This window comes from Athene noctua, chromosome 5 (assembly GCF_965140245.1).
Source record: "Athene noctua chromosome 5, bAthNoc1.hap1.1, whole genome shotgun sequence".
NCBI lineage: Eukaryota > Metazoa > Chordata > Aves > Strigiformes > Strigidae > Athene > Athene noctua.
Window position 1 is genome coordinate 43,844,322 of NC_134041.1, and position 21,784 is coordinate 43,866,105.

The following is a 21,784-nucleotide window of genomic DNA, read 5'->3' on the forward strand; positions in this document are numbered from 1 at the left end:
TCCAGAACGTTGATTTTCATTTTGAGTACTCTGGAATAAAAAGAAATCATCTCCCTTCCTGCAAAATACCCTCCTTTGCACACTGAAAATTTCCAAACCTTTCCTTCCCTTTTTGAAAAAAAAAACAAAACAAAACCCAACAAAAAAACCCCAACAACAGAACCTCATCCTAGCTAATTTCATTCCCTTGCTTTCATCTGGGCGAGACGTGGAGTTCTTTGCAGAGACACTGTCTTTTGGGGTTTCCTCGGGCAAGTAGCTGCATCTCTTAGTTTTCCTTGTGGTAAATGGGGTCAGTGGTGCAGGCCTGCTTATGAAGGGTATGGACAAGGCTAAATTCTATCTCGCTTATCAAGAACTCCTGATCACCCCAGACATGGATGGTGCTTGGGAAGTACAAAAGGAACAAAACCCCAGTTTTTACAGACTGCTTCAAGGATGCTTTGGAAGGGAGTGTGTGACTGACTGCTGGAAGACCCCATAGCATTTCTGAATCCATTGTCAGGTGCTCTTGAGTGAAAATCCTTGGATAATGTTGTCTCTGAGGGGCATTTCTCTGTTGTGAGCTTTACCTTGCATGTCTGTCTTGCTAGCTCAGTTAGCTGGTACCATGCTCAGTCTGATAGTTATGGTACCGTCTGCCTGATCTCTCTTGAATTGGCTGCATCCAGGCTTCATCCTGTGGCTGAAAAACTCTGAAAATGGATATGAGAAAAGCTAGTAGGTTGGAGAAAATCTACATGGGATTCCTAGCTTTTCCCCCCCACAGACATACTGTACTAGCTGCCTGACTTAAAACCTATAATGGAGGGGTCCTTAATGTGAGTTGGGAATGTCTGGAGTATTTGATTCTGTTCAGGTCAGTGTGGAAAGAAAGAAACAGGCATGCCCTCTTCTGTCTCCTTCTATCTTCCTTCCCTGGTTTCCTGCACACAGCACCAGAATCTCATACGATGCAGCAGTCAGAGCCTCTGTTACTTACTTTTGATGTAGCTCTAAGGATGTCAGACTGCTGGTTTGTGAGGTGCAATGCAGAAAGTGTTTTGCCCAGCCAGGATGGAAGGGAAATGATCTCTTCTGAAGTCCTTTTTGCTGTGAACTGTCCATCACTGCTTTCTTATTAACTCCTTCCTCTTCCTCATAGCAAGGCCCTGCCTGGTACACTGAGGAGTGCCAAATCACTGCTCTGCCAAGTGGGGCAGTATTCTCCCACCCTCCTCCCCTCCGAGTTGAGATTTGCAGTGATTTGGATGCCCTACTTTCTTTCCCTGTCACTCAGATCTCGTACTTGCCCTCGTGCTGCTCTGTCACTGCTCCGACCGGTGTTTTGGGTCACCCTCAGACTACCTCCAGCAGCACTGGTGCGATTCCTGTTGTGCTTTGAGGGGTCTCCTGTGCCGGTGCTGGGGTGGTCCCCTCTGAGCAGCGGCTGGCCCAGCTGATGTGTGACAGAGGCAGGAGAGCGGGTAGAGAGGTTGCTGGGATGTGGCTGTCTCTGTGTGCTGACCGGTGTTGGGGCTGTGTGTGTTTGTACTTCTTTGTTGGTTTTTACTTTGTTTTCTGTTTTTTGTTTATTATTTTAATGCTTACATTTGTTTTGCAGCTACACAGTCTTGTGAAGAGAAGCTTCTTGCCTGGGACAGCCCAGGGCAGACATTGGAGTTAGAGCGTGCTCGGTCGGAGCCTTTGCTAACTCCAGTAGTTCCCTTTGTACTTAACCCTGCACCGTGTAAGTTAGCAGCTGGGTAGCAGTAGTAGAGTAGTGCAACTAATACTAGTTACCGTAGATGTAAAGCCACCCCCTTTCCTCTCTCCACGTCTGTGGCCCTCCCCCCCGTCCGTCCGAGAAGGGACGGGGCGCCCCTCCGAGCTGACCGCCGACGCGGGTTGGTGCCGGCGGCCGGCAGGGCCGAGGGCAGCCCGCCCAGCTCCCCTCGCTCGCCCCCGCTCCCGCTGGCTGCCGGTGCCGCTCCCGCCCGCCGCGCCCCGGGGCTGCAGGCAGCGGCGGCCGCCGCCGGGGGAACCGCGGGGGTGCCCCACACCCGGCCCCCGGCTCTGAGAGACCGACCGGTTGTAAACTCTGGCCGGTGTTGGGAGTGCCCTCCGCCACAGGTGCTGCGCGGGGTGCCCCTGCGCGGGGTGCCCCTGCGCGGGGTGCCCCTGCGCGGGGTGCCCCTGCGCGGGGTGCCCCTGCGCGGGGTGCCCCTGCGCGGGGTGCCCCTGCGCAGCACTGCTGGCGGGCGGCGGTAGCGGGGCCGCCTCCTGCGTTACTGAGAAGTACAGGAGCAGAGCCGTGAGTCACACTGGTCCACCCGTGCTGGTGCATGCTTGCCCTCCCCTTCGTGCCACTGTGCAGCGTGTGTTAGGAGGCTCCTCATCAGGAGCGGCAGGCGCGAATGCCTTCCCCCGTGACATCCCGAGGTGCTCTGTCCTTCAGGAAGAATGGCTCACCTCCTGTGTGCTGGTTGTAGCTTGGGACATGTAGTAAAAGCAAGAAGACGAGCCCAGTCTGATGGAATGGACCTGTGTTGAAGGATAGGGGCGATGCTGCTGCATGGTGACACTTGGGAAGGGAGTGCAAATCTTGGGATGAGTCAGCACACAGTGGCTGTTGTCTGCAGATTTCCTTGCTCATCCCAAATGGAGCCTTTCCCATGGACTCCGTTTTCTGGACATCGCATGCACTGGTGTGTGCTCCGCATAGGAGAGAGGTACAACAAGTAGCCCTGCTTCATGCAGAAGCAATTCCAGATGACTTGCTTGTAAAGCCATTTTTCGCAATAGACATAGCCCACTGTGTCGTTTTGATTCATTCGCCGTATACATCTTTCGATATGTGGAAATACATACAGCCCAAGTGGCAGAACCAGCTCCCTTACCTAGTTGTCCCCTATCTGAGATGTTTCTGTGGCTGGCTGGATAGTATAATTCTCTTAATTGATTTCCAGAGTGGGTGCACACATCTTTCTTAGCCAGTGAGATTATCATCTTGTTGCTCTTCAGCTCTGTTTATCAGTGGTGGGTTGAGATGTGCATGTGGATGGAAGTTTACAAGGGAGAGCAGTTCAGACTAGCCTGTTCTGGCATTTAGAGTAGAATTCACCTTTCCTGATTTGGACAGCTAAAGATGGTAGGTTGGATTTAAATGCCATCCCCCTAATGATAGGCATCTGGGATGCCTCAGGTGAGACTTCTAAAATGCCAATTTCTTTCAGGGCCTGGAGGAGGACCCGTCAGGTGATTGGTTCCATTTCAGACACCTACCTTTTAGATGCCTCAGGGCAGATAAATTCCACTTCTGGTGGTAGGAATTGTCAATTGTAACATTGAAGATAATGCTAGAGCACCTCCAAAATGTTTGTATAATGTGCAGGATATTCTACCTACAGTGAAATTGTAGGGAAGGCTGAAGAGATGCAAGGGTAAGCATATAGGCTCAGGCATATGTATGGTGCACATATAGTCATAGAACTAGAATTGTGTTATTTAACAGAGCCAACCCAACTGCAAGTGTTAAGAACTCTTGAGTGTGGGTGATGGAACACCTCAGAGGGGATGGGGCCTGGGCAGTTGGCTGTGGGAAACAAGAGAAGAGAGTGCAGAGGTGCTGGCCAGAGAGGGTCCAAATAACAGTAGACAGCTAGCCCCATCTTCATTCATCTTGAAGTCCAGTGTGCTGGGTTGGGCTAAAGATAGTGCTGTCAGAGTGCTGAAAATAATTGTGCTGTAGGAACTGGCAGAAGCTAACTGCCTGACGAACGGTGTGTGCACTAGTGTGTAGCTAGGACCTGTTCATCCAACCCATCCATCCTGCTGCGGTTGTCTTTCTAGCTTGCGGAAGTCATCCCTACATGTCCCAGTTGCTCGTTTGCAGCATTCATAATAGCTGAGGTATTGGTGATGGTGACAGGCAAGTTGTTGGGAGACTTTTTTTCCAATTGGCTTGATCTGTGTGGTGGCCATTTGTGCATAACTACTGTGGTGAAGGGTTTCCACATCTTAAGCTGCCAGAGCAGTGCTTCACATTGGCAGGTTCACTGACATTCATTGGTCAGACTCCCCAGAAGCACCTCAGGCTGTCATTCAGGAGATACCTCTGGTGCCTTAGACCTTTCTAGAATTAAAAATTGAATATGACCTCTTTATTTTCTTTCTCCCTGCATTATGGGATCACCATTCCCCTTTCATACCACTGCCCCTCTACTCTCATGTGGATGGCTGTCATTACTGCATATCTCCAGAATGCAGGGAGCAGCATCCTATGAGATCTAGACTAATGGTGCTCTGCAAATTGCTTGTAGGAAGCACCCACTAGCCCCATATTCACACTGAAGTCTTATGCACGGTTAAATTGCTCTTTCTTCTTGTTTGCAGTGCGTAAGCAAGAGATCATTAAGATAACAGAGCAGCTGATAGAAGCCATCAACAATGGAGACTTTGAGGCTTATACGTAAGTACAGATGTCTTCTGACAGGTTGTTTATCACATAGTGTGAAAATGATGTTCTGGCTCCTGGGTATGAGGAGCTGTTATGCAGTCCAGGATGGTGAAAAGTTTTGTGCTTTTTAACCTCCCATCAATTAAGGCTAGGGATATGGTAGAGCTCTCTAACTGAGCATCAAGAAGTCAGGTATCAAACAGCAATGGGAGCAACAAAAGGAGAATTGTAAGAAAAGTAGGGGGGAGGGCAGTGAGATGGGCAGAAGGAGAATAAAAGAAAAGCCAGAAACCTGGAGGCTTGTTTTATGTGAAATGCCAACTATCGCCAACTCCTTGTTGTTGCAGTAGGACTGAGTCCTCCAGGAATTTACTCCTTGGAGTATGGCAATAGTTAGGTGGACACTGGGTATGAGTCAAATGACGTACCAGTGCTTCATTGTGTTAAATAGCCCTTGGGCTCAAATGCACGCTGTAAGGCTGCGGTACTTTTCTTTGCAGAAAAATCTGTGATCCTGGCTTGACCTCATTTGAACCTGAAGCACTCGGGAACCTGGTTGAAGGAATGGATTTCCATAAGTTTTACTTTGAGAACTGTGAGTAGGTAGATCTGGTAACACCAACAGCTTTCTCTCTAATCTTCCTTTATGCCACTGTTTTGGGGGAGAATTGCCCTTTTTTTTACTGGCTATCAGAACTAGCAAGAACTTGATTGTGCATGGGTTATGATGCATTAGTAAGAGCCAGCATGCTTTCTCTCAAAAGCCTTTTTCAGCAAAAATTTCAGTTCTAACCCACAGATCATTTCACTGTATGCGTACAATTTGCCAGGTGCAAATATTTTGTAAGCAGGGACTGCAGGAGCTTTAAATGTTTGAGGCACACCGGTTTTCATACTGATATGGAAATGGAAAAATTGAGCATGTTTTGATGGAAACAACATGTATGTTTGGGATAGACATACCAAATGGTCAGACCTAAAGATAGTCATGAAGAAATCAGTCACACCTTTGCTTTGAGTTTTCCCTGGATGGTTTCAGATCTCTAACACCTAACTAGGACTTGGGCAATTCCTAGTGCTCTAAGTACGCAGAGACTTTTGTCTCTCTCAAAAGCCTGTTCTGGAGTGAGTTTTAGACTTCTCAGGCTTGTTCATATTTAATGCAGGCCTAGCTTAAAGATCACCTGATTGACTCCTTCGTAACAATATTCTGTGATTAAAAGATCTTTTCCTATGACGGAAGAAGCAGCAGCACTGATGTTTAAAAAGTGGAGAGTATGCTTTGCAAAAGCTGGAGGAAAGGGGCCAGGGGATTCTAGGCAATAAGTGTGCAGTTCCTAAGGAGAAGAATGGGTGATGGGGGAAAGAATTGCTTGGATTTTGCCTGGAAAATTGCAGAAGTGATTTTTATTGTATCCCAGAATCCAGTGGAAGGTGAGTAGAATACAAAACTAGGTTGAAGGATGCAGGGGCTATTCCTTCTTAGTAGTGAAATGAAGCTGATGGTTTTGCATGTTCTGCCAGTACTGTCGAAGAACAGCAAGCCAATACATACCACCATCCTGAACCCCCATGTCCATGTCATTGGTGAAGATGCTGCCTGCATCGCATACATCCGCCTGACACAGTACATCGATGGCCAAGGCCGGCCCCGCACCACGCAGTCTGAAGAGACACGCGTCTGGCACCGCCGAGATGGCAAGTGGCTGAATGTCCACTACCACTGCTCTGGAGCTCCTGCAGCACCTCTCCAGTGAGGATCAAATATGGGTATGGATTATTGGGGAAGGAGTATGTCATACACACAGCTAAGGCTACTGTATGTGGGAAATCAGTGTCAAGGCTGTTTAGCTGGTGGTGAGGGAGAACCATTTTCAGTTGTCTGCAGGCTAAAGACTTCTGCTGATCAGCTGATGTTCCTTTCTCTAAGCTCAGACTCAGTAGGACTTGTGTGCAAGTGATACATCACCTTCTCGGGACTCAGTAGGATTATCTGCCTCTCCTGACAAACTGGAGTCATGTGCCAGACAGTTGTTCCTGAGCATGACTACCCTTGTAGCGGCAGTGCTTCTTCCCAGGTACTTAGCTTTGTGCTCAGACAAAGTGCTAATCCAGAGCAGAGAGGAAGACTATCTCATGTTGTGCACAGGTTTGCTGTTTCCCAGCTATCAGGGATCTACCTTTACATGCTGGTGAAGATTTCAGAGAACTTTTTTGATGAGAATGTCATATCCTAGAGAGGGTATTGTAAAATCTATACAGAACAATTTCTGTGTAATAAGGGTAAAGATTTATTCATATAAATTTTACTGATTTTTTTGATTAGCAGAAGCTATTAAGTGTAAATGAGAAAACTTAGTGGGGAAAAAAGATCTAAACAAATATTAATATCGGAGGATCTAAAATATCCCCCAATTAGCTTGCCACAATTCAGCATTGGAGGAAACTTTGAGTATAAAATCTGATATGAGTAAACAATTGTTGCCTGCTCCTGAAGGACAGCAGATGCACTTCTGCAGCATTTAGGCATTCTTGTTTATTGCCTTACTGGTTTCTTTTAGTGAGATGTACAAAGTCTTTCTGCCTTGTTTAATTTCATGCAGAAGTACATGTTACATTAATTTTAAAGATCTACCTTTCCTAATCTTAGGACCTTTTTACTAAAGATTTTCTATTTAAGAGCAAAACCAAAAAACATCTCCACCTGGAAGACAAGCTTTTCTAATGTGGTCATTTGAGGATGAACCACTCAAGTATAGTTACTACTTGAGTCCTAGTCTTGTGTACTACTTGAGACTAAGCCAAGAGCAGTTTTTATTCTTATGTGTAATGAGGGATTCAATCCTGCTGGAGGCAATGGAGAGGGATGTGGACTGTCACAAGCAAATTGCAGAGGTCGCAAATGGAATTTGAAAAGCAAAAGCCAGTTGGGGGCACCAGAAGCAGGAAAGCTTTCAAGAAAGCTGGGGAATCAGCGGAGTTTCCAGGGAGTAAGGAAGTGAGAAGGATAAAGCCTTTGCAGGGGAACAAAAAAATAACTTACTTGCATCAGTTTTAATCGTAGAGATGTTGAGGGAGACTTCTTCCTGGATTTAGTTCAAAAAAGATGCAGAAGAAATTATTAAATTAAAGATCAGTATAGCTCAGTGGCTGTGCCTGGGAGTTGTGAGGAAACTTAGGAATGGAGAGTCTTAGCTGCTACAGAAGAGGTATGTTTCCTTGACTTGGTTGCTGAAATGTTGCATCTCCTCCAAAAGAGTATGTTTCTGAAAAAAATGGCAGCAGCCATTTCCAAACCACAAAATGTTAAACAATATTTTTAAAAAATCCTATAAACTAAATTGAAGTTGAAATATTTGCATGCATTTCTGGATTCTGAAGGAGGAGTAACTGTGCAATTACAAGTTGGGGTCAGTGAGGGCACCCCCCAGCTGAACACGGAACCCTTTTGGAGCAGTCTTGGCTCATGTGCAGTGAAGGGCAAGGATGAAGAAGAAATGAGGTTACTAAGAATGCTTAAGTAGAAATCAGTGGTTTGTTCTCACCTGGAATTCAGTTTTGGGTAAGTCATCTTAAAAACTGCAGCTGTAAAGGAAGTTTGAGGTTAGTCAGAGAACTTCCATGTAAGCAGAGAGGAAAAGGGAGAAGACTTTAATAAGAGAGTTTATGAGAAAGACTTGCAGACTAAGAACTGGTAGAAGATTTTGACTAGACTTCCATGTCAGGACAGTTCTAAACAAACATGAAAAAAATCCAAACTTAAAATTAATCAAGATAAATCCAGTAATTTGACCCAAAAAGATTAGGCAGGAGGAGACTTTACTAAAAGCAGTCACTAGGGATACAACTTTGCAAAACTGCAGAAAACCTCATACATTTGTTTAAATATTAAGAATACTCAGAGACAAAATTATTGAAGACTTAAATCTTTCAGTTCAAGGCAAAAGCCCATGAGAAATGAGGCAGAAGCTGTTCCTTAGGACCAGAGCCTTTGATCACCCCTTGGGAAACTGCAACTTCTGGGATGTCGCTGTTAAGATAGTGGGCCCGGGTCTGCTTCAATCAAGGGAGTAATTAATTTTAGCAAGTAGTTTGTTTTCATTGGCACATTCAGTCACCTGGAAGGGAAAGTGTGTGCCTCTTGTCTTCAGGACTCTCCTCATGAGCCTGTGTTGTGTGAGGAAGGGTTTCTGTCTGCACCAAATAATTAGCCTGTAGAAAATGTTTTATTGATTGTGTACAGCTAATGTTTGACTTTATTTTCTTCCATCTTCCATCCTGTTCTCTCCTTTCTGGGTGGACGCTACCCCTCCCTGACTGCAGCAACTTGTGGAGATACTCAGCTGGAGGGCAATATCTTCCTAGCAAGCAGCTCTGGAGTGCCTGAGTGATAGCAACGGTCATGTCTGTCTTGACGTTAAAAAAATAAATACAAATTGCAAACAGGCAGCAGCCAAATGCACGAAACCCTGCATGCATCTGATGCTCCGGGCGCTGCCTTTCTATTGTTTTCATGGATCCATCGTGTCTGTTTCTGCTGTACGAAGGTGTTTTTAAATCTAAAAAAGACATGTTGTTTATATAAAAAAAAAAAACAAAAAACAGGAATAATGCTAAGTAAATGACAGATTATCCAACATGCCCCCTCCCCCAGGGCTAAGAAAATGGCAGCAGCTGGAACATCTTTCAGAAATGAAGTGAGGGGGAAAGCAAAAGTGAAGGAGAGTGAGAGAGAGTGGGAGAGCAAAAAAAGGAGGCGGCTTGAGCAGCGGATGGCTGAACTGTGCTCCGCAAAGCTATGGTGGAAGTTAACATTGCATTCAGGCTGTGCTGCAACTTCAGTCAGTGAGAGGTGGCGAGGAGACCCCAGAGGAGCCAGTGTGAAGACTGGGGTTGAAGAGAGAGGAGGTGCTTCTCTTCCTGTTGCCCGGCAGACTGACTTCAGCCTGTTTCTTCTTCAATTCCTGCACAGCAAGAACGCTATGGAGAGCCGGTTGCTCAGCTGCTGGATCCCAAAACAGACTTTTTTTTTTTTTAAGAAAAAAAAAAAACAAAAAACAAAAAACAAAATGGGATGTTGATTTAAAACTAAAGGTGGAAGTAGGGATTTAAAAAATGGGTTTAAGTGAATATAACTTAAATATAGAAGCTTGCTCTTCAGAGATTCTGATTTTAGAAACAGCCACTACCTGGCCAAACTTGAAGGTTTGAAGCCAGCTTATTTAATTTAACAAAACAAAACAAAAAAAGCATTGCATTAAGAGCAGAGATTTTAGAGGAAGAGTGTACATGTATGGGATTTTCTATTTTTTTTCCTTTCTAGTATCATAGTTGGGATCCACAGTGCTGCAGAACACGTGTTCCTTAGGAAGCAGACAAAAAACTTAGTGTTATGTTCTTCATGAAAACTTGCACATACACTCCTATATGAGGCATAAATAGCGTGTGTTTTTTATACTGAAATATATGCACCCTTAGAATTAAAGGGGTTACCTGGCCTCCTGTTTGATTTGTTTGTTCTCCGAGTAAAGTAGCAGTGGGAGCCAGCAGCCCCAGCCAGGTGCTTTTCCCCACCACTAACCCATCTGATGTTTGTAAGTGTCATGTTTCCTAGTGTTTATTTGGGTAATTTTTCTATTTTTTACAGTGAAGTTGTAACACAGAAAACTATCAGATCAGAACCTCAAAAACTGTAGCTGAAGGACTCCAGGCCACCTCCCTATGTTGCCTCTGGGTGTTAGAGGATACCTCATGAAGTTAGAGGGGACAGGGAATTAGCACATGTGATCTGATGTTTGTCCTTTGGGCCAATTAATCTTTCTTTCTTTACTTCAAAAAGAGTCCATTTCCTTTATTCATTGGGTGGGGAATGTGGAAGTGTTTTGTTGACCTTACCAAGGAGGGAGCCTAGCCCCAAGAAGAAAGTAGTCTTTCTGGTGGACCTAGTAGGATTTGTCTTGACCAAGGGAAGGCATCACTTGCAAAAGTCGGGATGGGCTTTTGCTTGAATTTCTGTCTAACCCTAATAATTTTTCAGATCTTTCGAGGGAGTTGAGTGATTGCACTGACAACATACTAAGTGTGAGGCAACCTTTTTACAGGCTACAGAAGAAAGCCAATTTGGAGTTTTAGTCCTTATTTAACAAAATACAGAAAATTAATGCTGTTGCACAAAGAGGAGCTGTTGCTTTGCAATAGCTCTCTGCTCCCTTTGTTAGAGAGGTGCTATCCCACACCAGGATTAGATCAGCTAACTCCTGATGAAGGAAAAGACCATCCACACTTCCCAGGTTTGTCTGAGCAAATACCCTTTTTTTTCCTTCCTCCACCATCCCAGGGAGGAGTATGGGGGGGTATGGGGGGCAAACACAAGATTTTATTATTTTGAAACATTTTTAAGACAGCACTAAGTCAGTGAGTGAAGTGGAAAAAATGAAAAGTCTTGATATTTTATTCAGATTTTTTTTAAAGCCACAAAGAGAGAGCAAACAGGAGATTACAATTATGGCACTTAAAAAAGATAATACAAAACATTATGCATGCCTTCTTTAGGTCTGATCTTCCTTGTCTCTTTACCTGATTATTATTAATAATTAAAAAGAAAACCCTCTGTATTAAGTACCTGCATCTTTCAGAGAAATTTTAAAAGAACAGAACTGTTGGGCTTTTTGGTTTTGCACAGTCTTGGAGACAAAAAACTCTTTTGGGTTTTTTTTGTTTGTTTTGTTTCCTTTTAAGTTAATGAGAAACTTAGCTTGGTATGGCCATTATCAAACACAGCTGTACACCTTTAGCATTCTTAATGTTCTCTTATGGGGCTAATATAAGCATCTATATAATATATATTATAAATATCACATTTTAAACAGGAAATGGAAGGCATTTGATGCAGAATTTTTGCATGATATAGAAATAATTAAAGTTAGCTAGTGTTTGTTTGTTTGGTCTGAATGTTGGTAGAACCTTCATAGCTTTGTTACAATGAAACCTTGAACTGAAGATATTTAATAAAATAACATTTAAACAGTGAAAAGTTTGAGTGTCACATTTTTCTCTTAAACCATGGGACAATGTGGAATTGGCATTTCTGAATAAGAATCAATCTGCAAAGCTTTTTTTTTTGTGTGTCAGTAGATCATGTAATTTGAAAGTAGGTTTAAAAAGGAAAAAAAGTAGTACCATTCCTAAAATGAAAAAAATACTAGCATTAGTAAAAGCAAAGGCACAAAAGAACCTGTTAAAATAAACTTTATGGCATTTCCCTGACAGACCGTGGGATAATACAGAAACGTTGGTTCTGTTCCTGATAGCCTAACCCTTGGCAAGACTATGCTGTTACTTCCTTTCTTGGTCTTTGTTTTCCTCATGGCTATTTCAGAGTCTTTGTGGATGAAGCTGTCTTGCCATTAGGTTTGCCTGATGTAAACGTGCTGAACTGGGGTTGTGTGGCAGCTCTTTCATTTGTGAGCTAGTATATTTTGTGTCCTAGATGGGATGCGCCTGTGAAGGCACAGATCAACCACTCACCTGTACAAATTTGCCTGGTCTAGCAGCATATGTGTGATTTCCTAGCAGAAGTTAGGTGGATTTAGCCTGTTTTGTTTCTATACTGCCTCTTGTTATTAGCATTTCAGTTACGCTTGCTTGGGTAGGCTTTCTTTCACCCAGGCCTTCACTCTTTTGGCATTTTTCTTTTATTTCCCACCTTACACGGTTCAGGCTGCTCTCTCAAGGGCCGGTGGGCTCAGCGGTGAGCCTGCAGCATGTGCTGCTCTTGCCTTCTGCTGAGCCCCCTTCCCAGCTGGGCCGGGAGCGTGGCCATCAGTGGGCCCGAGCTGCTTGTCTGCCTCTCCTGCTGCTGGCCTTGTGGCAGCTGAGCGTGTGTTGGGGCTGGCATAGTTACTGCTCTGATAGCACTGGGAATACACATCTTGTTTTGGTACTGGCTGCAGGTAAGCCTGGGGGGCATTTGTGCCCCCAGTTTGTCAGGCTTGGCTGGCCCCTGCTCCCCTCGGCTCTGCTCAGGTGCCTCTGGGAAACGCTGCAGGTGGCAGGGGGTGGCTTTGCCTTAACACCGAGGGAGAGTTCAGTGTGCTTAATCCCCTCTAACTGCAGCAATTACCTAGTAAATAGGTGTCGGTTGCTGCTGCTTAAGGAGATGATTGCTTTTGCTGCCTGATGAAACAGGAGGAAAATTGTCCTTAGCGTTTAAAGGGCGAAGGTAAGAATTTTACAGCCCACTTCACTGAGACTGAAGACAATCTGTTCATGGCCAGGAGAGATAGCTCCTGCTATTACGGCAGAGAAGAGAGGTTCTGCTATCGCTTTTGACATCCAAGGCGGTATCATTCGTCAGGTAAGGTCTTTCCTGAAGCAGTTAATCATACCTTAATGATCTTTGAAGAAATGTTGCGGTATGATCTGATACGCGCTGTGAAGATACCCATGGAGTTAGTGATGATTTCCCATGTTCTTTGTAGCTCTTTTAACCAGGACAAGAGTAATTTAAACGCTTACTGAAAGCACAATAATCAGATCAATGCTTATGTCAAGAATATTTATGTAGCATATGTGTGGGACCTTTCAGAGAGTTCTTGTATATGTATGTGATTTAAGCACATTTTTAAAAGATGATGGTGTTCCATTTAAGCTGTACTCTATATGCCTTTACCACCTGCAAGTGCTCTATTAGTCAGTCTTAGGCAGGGCCACTGAAAAATTGAATAGAATCTGCTCTAGAAAGGGTTCCCATCTTATGTTTTCTTATGTTTTAGCTGACAGCAGGGATTGGGAATGGTACTTAACTGCAATGTGATAGCTCCAGTATTGAGCTGTCAGGCAGCAATATTCCCAGAAATTTTTTTTCTGGTATGCCCTATCTGGTTAAAATCTGCTCATCCTATTGGATGGTGTTTGACATCTTCCTACCTGAGCAAAGTGTCTGAGCATGGTTTTCTAAGTTCTCTCCCTCTTTCCCAATATGTGCACATGTATGCTTGTACATACAGGTTGATTACTCTGTGGAAGGCAATGATTGATGGTACTTTTTATTTGTGCCCAAATCAGATTTCGTTTTAATCTAGGATTGGTCTGCTCTCAGTTGCTGGGCTAGCGACACAAGTCTGGGAGGATGCTTTTATGCTATAGTACATATGAGACGTGGGGAGAAGCATAAGCAGAACTAGACCCCAAGTGTTGATACCCTTTCCACTTTATTATGAAAACTGTTACTTTTTACTTGTGTGTAGCTGATGACATAGGCACATAGACAGAACATCTGACTTACAATCAGGAGATTTGTGATCTGTTTGTGGTTTTGCTATGACTCTGTAGGATGTCTGCAGACAAGCCACTTGTGTGCTCTGTGTTTCAGCTTTCCCATTTGTCCGTGCAGATAATGAGACTGACCTCTGTAGAAACCGCTGGAATAGACTGATGAACAGTGATGCAGAGCAGCTGCGTGGTATTGCTGCTACACTTCACAGATGTTTGTTTTTTTTTTTTTTCCCTGAGAATTTGAAAGATTAGGGACTGCACACTAATGCACTGGAATGCTTGTTTATTTGGGTTTGGCATAAATTTATTTTAGAGTTGGGAAAGGTGGTCCTTGGGGGCACTTAAAGCAGCTTGAATGGAGGGTTATGAATTTTTCCCTTGAGATCCTTAGTGCCTGATAATTCCTCAACTGCAGGAATGCCCTGCCTGCCATTAAGGAATACAAATTTGCTGGTTGGTGTGTAGTATTATGAGGAATTTTAAGCAAGCAATTTCTTCTGTATGTAAGTATTAAAAAATAAAAATGCATATGCTTCTGTTTTTTTAAGACAACCTGCCCACAGTGAAAGGATGAAAATAATTAAGTCAATAAAATCTCGGTCTGAAAGTTCCTTATGCCACAGTGGAGTCCTCTGAAACACAGGTGAATTGGAGGAGAGTGAAAGGTTTTTGTCCCTAATCTGTGACAATTTACATAATTTTCCTGGCCATAATTATACATGAGTGGATGGGCAGGATGACATTTATTTGCAGAAAACCTTTTTGTTAATGCATCATATGACTGCATATTGGCAGAGTTTCTATACCTATTAGAAATACTTCATTGAGCTTCCACATAAACAGTAACACTTTTAGTCTTCTATACAACATTGTACTTTGACCTTTCCATTCCTGACCCCTTAAAACTTGAATAGAAGTGGGCAATACTTATTATAACTCAGTTTTTTACTGAATATCTAGGGAAGGATTGTTTGTTTGTTTATCTAACCTAAGAAGAAGAATTGCTACAGAGAAACACAATGTTACCAGGGATAGCACTTTCTAAGTGAGGCATAGAGCAATATCATAGCCTGGAAGATGAAAAGCTATGGAGCACTTGGAGCTGTTTGGAGTGTGAGGAGGCTGGTGTGGGGAAGAGAGTGGAGATGCAAGATGGATTTAAAGGTGTCTTGCAAGTGAGTAGGGGAAGCTACATATAGGGTAGCTAGAAAGACAGTGATGACGGAGGGATTGAGAGTTGTGATGTGGTGAAACAAAGGCAGGTGAATTCTGCTCTGGTGGTTTGAGGAGGGAAGGAAGGGTTTGGAGAGGTGGGGCATATTTTGGTATGATTTCTTCCACTGTAGATTTAGATGGAATTTTAAGCCAGTATTATTGCATCTGTATAGCGTACTGTAGTGCACAACATATGCTCCTGTCAGTGATTCCCTCCCTGAGTGTGACTGAGATTGGTTGGACTGGGGGAGAAGGAGGAACTACCAAAAAACTATTTTTATACCAGAATATCAAACTGTGGTTTGAAACGGTAAATCCAGTTTCACAGAACTTAGTACTGGATCATAAATGCTACAAGCACGTAACATGAAGTGTTGTACTGCCACAGACTCCCTGTTGGCTCAGATTTGCTCAGCTGTTTAGGAAAGTGCAAGTTCTGTGGTAGATGGGGTATCACCTGCTGCTGCCACACTAGCTTTGGGATGACTGCAGGCAGGGGGACTGTATTTAATCTGATGTAAGCACTGTGGCACGTGTTGGGGTTAATTCAACAGCAATGCAACCACGTGTTCAAATATGTGCTGCTGGGTATTTTGGCAGCATGGAGATCCAGCCTGATGGGACCACAGCTTTGGTGCAGGAGATGGGATCAGCTGCCTTGCTGGCCTCTGGCCAACAGCACCCCCACTTCAGCAGAAGCAGAACAGGCTTTTGAACGGCACTAAGATATGATCGGTTATAGCTTTGTCTGCTTTACTTTAGTTATTTGAACCACCTGCTAACTCAGGCTTAACAGGTTTGCAGAAGCATGGTCACTGTGTGAGGTACAAAACTGATTAACTAAAGGCAAAAAGCCCTGTATGTGTTCGAAAGCAGTGACTTCCAAGCTTTCTCAACTTTTCAATAGAGGAACAGGTTCCTATACAGCAAACTTCCATCTTGTGATGCTTTTTTTGAGGGCTTCCTGGGAGTGATCCACAGGGTGCCAGCACTGCTCAGACTGTGGGATGGGAAGCAGTGCTTTGCCAGGATAAGGCTTCATTCCCCGAGCACCACCTTTCCTTTGCTTGCTCCTCTTCTACCACCAGCCAGTTCTGCTGCTTTTGACCACTCCAGGTCCTACTCCTGCCAACCTGTCACAATTTTCACTCCCTCGCAGCACCGTGGGTGCTTTCAGCACCTCGGGTTCAAAAGCAGGACCGTGCTAACAGCACTGCCAAACTGCTGTCCGCTTCTCCATCCTCCGCTGAGAATCGGTGTTCCTGTGATGTGGCTCCACATCCCATTCTGGCTTCCTCCTACAATTTTCTCCGTCTTTCCGAGTAGGAAATCGCACCGCGCGTGTGTTTGTTTTTCTCGGGCGGGTGCTGCCGCAGGGGCTGTTACAGCAGTGTCAATCCCTACCTCCCGCTTTTCGGGGCATCCCACGCCTTCCGCTCTGCCAGGAGCACGGCGGCTGCACCCGTGCCCTGTAATCCCGGGCTGCGGCGGTGCCGCCGTCCCCCCGCGCCTGCGGTGCCTCCCTGCTGCAAACCGCAGCCAGCGGCGGCGCTTGCAGGCGGGCGGGGAGCGGGGGCAGGCGACCCGCCGCACCGCGTTTCGGTACCGGCGTGCGGCGCCGCCGAGCCCCCCAGCCGCGGGGTCCCACTCCCGGCGCACCGGGCGGGCCCGGCCCGGCGGCGGCGCACGGCGGCCGGAGGGCGGGGCCTCCCGCCCCTCCCCCGCGCGGAAGATGGCGGCTGAGCGGCGCGGCGGCGGCGGCTGCTCCCCCAGCGGCCGGAGGGACGCCCAGCGGCCGGGAGCCGGCGGGCCGCGGCCGGCCTGAGAGGTCCGTGCCGTGCCGTGGGACGCCCGCCCTCCGGGAGCCGTGCCCCGCCCGCGCCAGCCCGCCCGGCGGGGCCTCCCTGCGGCAGGTGAGGTGGAGGAAGAGGAGAGCAGCGGGGTGGCGGCGGCCCGGCCCGGCCCGGCCCGGGAGGCGGCGGGGGAGGGCGAGCGGCGCTGGCGGGGCCGGGGGAAGTTGTGTGCTGGCCGGGGGACGGCGGCCCCGGGCGGGGTGTCTGCCGGGCCGCGGGAGGGGAGTGGCTGCGGCCGCCGGCGGGGGCAGCCGAGCTGGGGCGGGCGGCGGGGAGGGCGCCGCCCGCTGCCCCTGAGGCGCGGCGCCGCCCGCCCTGAAGCCACCTGTGCGGCCGGGGGGGCCCGGCCTCGCGGGAGCCGACCCCGGGGCGGGCACCTGGGCCCCGCCACGCCGGCCCCGTCTCCCGGTGGCCCCCAGGGCCGGAGGTCTCCCAGCCCTGCCCGGCCGCGCTTCGTGGGCGCCGAGCCGCCGACACGCGGCCCGGAGCAGCAGCTCTTTCACCATGGCAGCTGCCGTGGCTCCTGGCCCTCGGAGCCCCGTTCTCCCCGGCCGCCGGCTGGGCGCACCGTCCTGTGCCGGAGCGGCGCTACCGGCCTCGCTCCGGCTTTGTTTACCCCACGGCGTTGCGTTGCGAGCGGCTGGGTTACTTGGTCCGGCGTCGACCGCCACGGAACAAGTCAAGGTGCAGCGGGGCGAAGGATGCCCGTATCCCCGTCGTACGGCCGCGGCTGGGCAGCGTGTGCTACACGCGTCTATTTGGGGGTTGTGTCAGTGGAGGCCAACAGCCAGCTCGGCTGTGGTTGCGTGAAAACTCAACAAAAATGGCGTTATGCAGAAAAAGTCGATAGAACGTGAGGAATCGTTCCTATAGTATGTCCCATTCTTTATTCGTTAAAATATATTTGTAGTCGTAAAGCAATAAATAAAGCACGAGACGCCCCTGTTTGCTTATGCAAGACTGAATAAATCCTGTGTGGCCCAAATTAGAAGTGGGCAAATGTCATATATCTGAATTTAACCACGAGTTACACTACTCCACACTGGGATTCTTTGTGACCAGTCCTACCAGAGAAGTATTCAGACTTGTTAATTGTATGTGCGTTTCTCATTAGGAAATGTAAACTTGCCCTTTGTGGCAAAGAGGTAAACAAGAAATGCCTGATGAATTTTTGAGGTTATGTGCAGTCAACTCAATTATCTATGATTGGGCTGGGAAATTTTAGATGATGGAGGAATCTAGGTGGCACCAGTAAGGTGGGACACCTTGTGTACAAAAACACCCCGAGAGCCGGAAATAATTGCAAGCTCAGCATCAGCCCCAAGAGTTTAAGGTGCTCATGTTGCCCATGTGAGCTGGTCTGCATCCACACCACTAAGCGGTCCTGGAGCTGAGCCCTCTAAGGCTGCTGCTTGGAGACACCTGAAGTGCTCCATCCACAGTGGGTTTGGGTGGTGCTTCTGCACTAGGCTTCCCAGTGCAGCTGTTCCTGTGGCACTGAGATTACTGTTCCAACTCCTGGTAGATTGGACCTAGAAGGTCTTTTTACTTTGGACTTCACGTGAGACAAAAGTGATTGTGCTGTGTTAAGAGCTGGGCTGGCTCCAAAAGCAGCCCAACTCTGCTAGATCACATTTGAGCCAGTGGAAAAACTGTGCTCAAATATGGCAACCAGCGTAAAATGTTCTCAAACTTTTCCACTGTCAGCAACTGTGAACAAGTGTGTATATCTTAAGGTTATTGTCTTGTATGCTTGCTGCTTTCTTTTTAAAGTTTTCTTCTTCATCCCAAATTCTTCTTTTCGTTCATTCTTCCCTAAGTCCATGATACTGTTTTCCCTGCTGCTGCTTCTCGTACATGGTTCCCTAATGTGTCTTTTCTTCCTCTGTTTCAGTATTTTTTCAGCACTTGTAAAACTGGGTTTTTGTATATATGATTTTCAACTAGGAAGGACTGGAAATTTCAAGAAGCAGTGAAAATTAGCTGCAAAGCAAGGACATGGAGTAGAAGTAGTGGTACGTCTGTCCACGTCAAATTTTCTTCTCTTGTCGCAGAAATGAGTTTTGCTCTTGGGTACGTGTTGGCAGATCTGGTGCCAGAGTGGAGAGCAGGGGCCAATCCTGCCCTCCAGTCTTGCTGACTGCGAGGAGAGAGGAGTTCTGGGGCATCTGGCAGCAAAATGGGATTGTGGTACAGTTTTAAGGTATAGAACAATACCTGTGAGTGTTTTGCAGGACACGAACGTGTGCACTAGCAAGCTGTGTGTTTTTCAGCAGTCTAAGTAGCGCAGCGATGGTGCTGTCTGCTGTGTGGTTTTATGTAAGGCATGTTTTATTGTTGTCATGCCTATCCTTCTGTCTGATCTGCATCAGAATTCATGTGGGTGACCTGGTAAAAAAGCCTGAGCCTGGTTTTGTATTACCATTTATAATTCCATGATTTCTTAAAAAAAAAGGGGGAGGATACCCAAATGCAGCTGAAGCCTCACCGGTGTCCTGAACCACAGCATATCTTCTCATCACTGAGCCTTGTTTCAGAGATTTAAATGCCTATCTCAGAGCTCTCTGTGGTATATCTGGAATATGCAGTGATTCTCTGAGCAGAGTTGCATAGATAAGATAATCCATTTCATTTTAATTGGCAGAGTTGTTTACACATGATCTCTCGTTCATTTTCCCCTTTTAAAGGAATGCATATCCATCCCTGATTACAGCTCGGGTCAAAATCCCTCAGCACTTGTAGCAAATCTCTTTTAATTGGTCTCATTTTGCTCTCATAAGGTTGTGTTTTAATTCTCTCTCTTCTGAATCCTTTTCCCCAGTCTGTAATGTAATTTATTACAGGATATTTTATAGACAAGGGAGCAGCCTCTGGCTGTCAGCAACCTTTGCAGTGTATCAAATTTCCAGCTCAACAGGCAGCTGCAGCAGAGTTTGTGGGTGTAAGGCAGCGATGCTGCAGCAGCAGCACACAAGCAGTCTGCGGTGGCAGTACTGGGCACGAGTGCCGGGTCTGGAAATAATTGGGGTGAATGCTCCCGTTTGCTCTCTCTGCTCCTCTAGCCTTTTTGTAGCCGTTGCTGATGCAAGGGTCTCTGAGTTCAATTTTTCCGTTTCTAGCTGTCTCTTCAGTCTCTGCAATTGAATGCAAATACATCTAGGTTGCTGCTGTTGTCTGGTGACAGATTTTGAGCAGCACAGGATTGGTAGAAGGCTAATGCTGGAAGCGTTTTTAGAAGGCCCAGAGCAACTTCAGCTGTCTTTATAAAATTCCCTGTGACTCTCCTGAACGCAGTTGCTATGGTTAATTGAGTGTAATGCAAAGAGGTGAAGCTCTGCGTTTCATTATGCCTGAGCCGAGCACTTCACCTCTGGCCTGGAACAGCACAGTCTGCAGGCATAGCGTGCTGGTGCAGCACACGCCTGATCTCGAGGTGCTCTGACATCAGCTCTAGAAGTCTCAAAGGCTGGTGGTTTGGGGTTTTTTTTAACTGTGTCCCCTGCTCTTACACTGGCACCTTTCCCACTATAGCAAAATCAGAAGGGAATACATGCTGCTTCAGCTGCTGGAGTTGAGATCCAGGCTGTGTGGTGCAGCAGCAAAGGTACAGGCAGACTTTCTGCTTTGCTGATCCAGCTCAGAGGGCAGGAATCTCTAGCAGAGCTGTGGAGCACAGTTACGTCTTAAATTGCCACTGAAAGATTTACTGGAGTGCATACATCAGAGCCCAAACTGGTCTTTCTGCATAGCGATATTTGAAGGTCTCAGGCCCCTGGTAATTGCTTTCGGGGACTGTTTTTCAATATAGACCTATATCCAGAAAGGAAATTATATAGAACACTAGACTCAATCCATATGTACCCTATTAAAAATGCACTAGAAATCTCTAGATGTGAATGGTGAATTAATCTTCTGCACCAGGAAGATACCCTCCATCATGTTCTTGCCTGCTGTAATATTTTTAGTAAGCTAACTGATCTAGCAGTGAATGCGAGGGGGTTGATAAGATTGTAAATGTAGTTTGGACCTTCTCAAAATATTTGTGGCTTAGTCTGGGCAATGTCACAAGATGTGTTTTCACAGAAGTGGGAATTGGTGTTTGCTTGTTTTTGAAACTGCCCAAACTCTCCAAACGAGGAGAGGGATAGTCGCGGTCTATCTCTATATATAGACTCAGCCTGCTTTTGAATTTGTGGAGTAAAATGAATAGTGCAAAATAAGTAAGGACAGCTTCACGCAGCACTTGCTTATGTACCAGCAACACTAAGATGTTAAGAAATACCGGTCTTTGCCAAGTGTGTTTGTAGCTGTATGTAACTGAAGCTGTTCTTCCTGCTGGGGTTGCAGACATTGAATATCAACAGCATTTGCAGCTGCTCTCAGGCTGAAATGTTAACACCTTAATTTAGCTTGAAATACTACACACTTTTTTTCCATGAAATGAATTTAATATTCATCATTAAATACAAATTATGAAGTTAAGCATTAAAATTAACAGTGATTAGGTACTGGTGTGTTTGTTGGTTTGTTGTTTTTTTTTTTAATGCAGAATCAAAGGAGAGTTAAAAGGAGAGACACATTTTGTCCTCTGCCCAGTGCACAGGGCTTCTGCGGGTCCTTGTGCTGGTCTCTGTGCGCTCTGTGTGTCACGCCGCAGTTACCATGTTCAGCACTTTGGTGTGTGTTTTGAGTGTGGGATGGGAATGAGGGGAGTGTGATCTAGGGTTTTGGTGGGATCTGAATACAGCTGCACTAATCAGACCCTTTTTTTCCTGGCACTGCAGTGGATTATTCTGAATTTATTTTTTTTTTTCCCCTTTGGAAGTGTCTGCATTAGTGAAAATGATTGTCTTGTGCATTGCCTGTAAATTAAGAGACAGCAGAGTCTGTCCGCTATTTTCCTACCTTCTCGTAGCTCACACGAGGAGACAAGGGCTTGCAGGTACCTCCTCAGGGAGGAAGGTTTTCCACTGTGGGGGAGAGAGTAGGACATGTGTTCAGT

The 21,784-nt window shown here is 46.2% G+C and overlaps 2 protein-coding genes across 25 annotated transcripts in view; both read left to right on the forward strand.

Moving 5' to 3' along the window:
- Positions 1-11,465, forward strand: part of CAMK2G (calcium/calmodulin dependent protein kinase II gamma) — a 121,579-nt gene extending 110,114 nt beyond the window's left edge. For 9 of the 24 annotated variants that reach the window (XM_074907227.1, XM_074907234.1, XM_074907231.1 and 6 more), the window contains 4 exons: positions 4,375-4,450; positions 4,939-5,033; positions 5,963-6,208; positions 8,762-11,465. In XM_074907227.1, the coding sequence (XP_074763328.1) occupies positions 4,375-4,450; positions 4,939-5,033; positions 5,963-6,195 (404 nt within the window). In that variant the 3' untranslated portion in view covers positions 6,196-6,208; positions 8,762-11,465. Of the gene's footprint in view, positions 1-1,603; positions 1,730-4,374; positions 4,451-4,938; positions 5,034-5,962; positions 6,209-8,761 lie in introns of all 24 variants that reach the window. The other 15 variants (XM_074907223.1, XM_074907228.1, XM_074907236.1 and 12 more) reach the window with 3 other exon arrangements.
- A 5,191-nt stretch (positions 11,466-16,656) lies between these two features.
- NDST2 (N-deacetylase and N-sulfotransferase 2) overlaps positions 16,657-21,784 on the forward strand; it is a 138,405-nt gene continuing 133,277 nt past the window's right edge. Inside the window, exon 1 of the mRNA XM_074907243.1 lies at positions 16,657-16,842. The gene's annotated coding sequence lies outside the window, so the exon portion shown is untranslated. The remainder of the gene's footprint in view (positions 16,843-21,784) is intronic.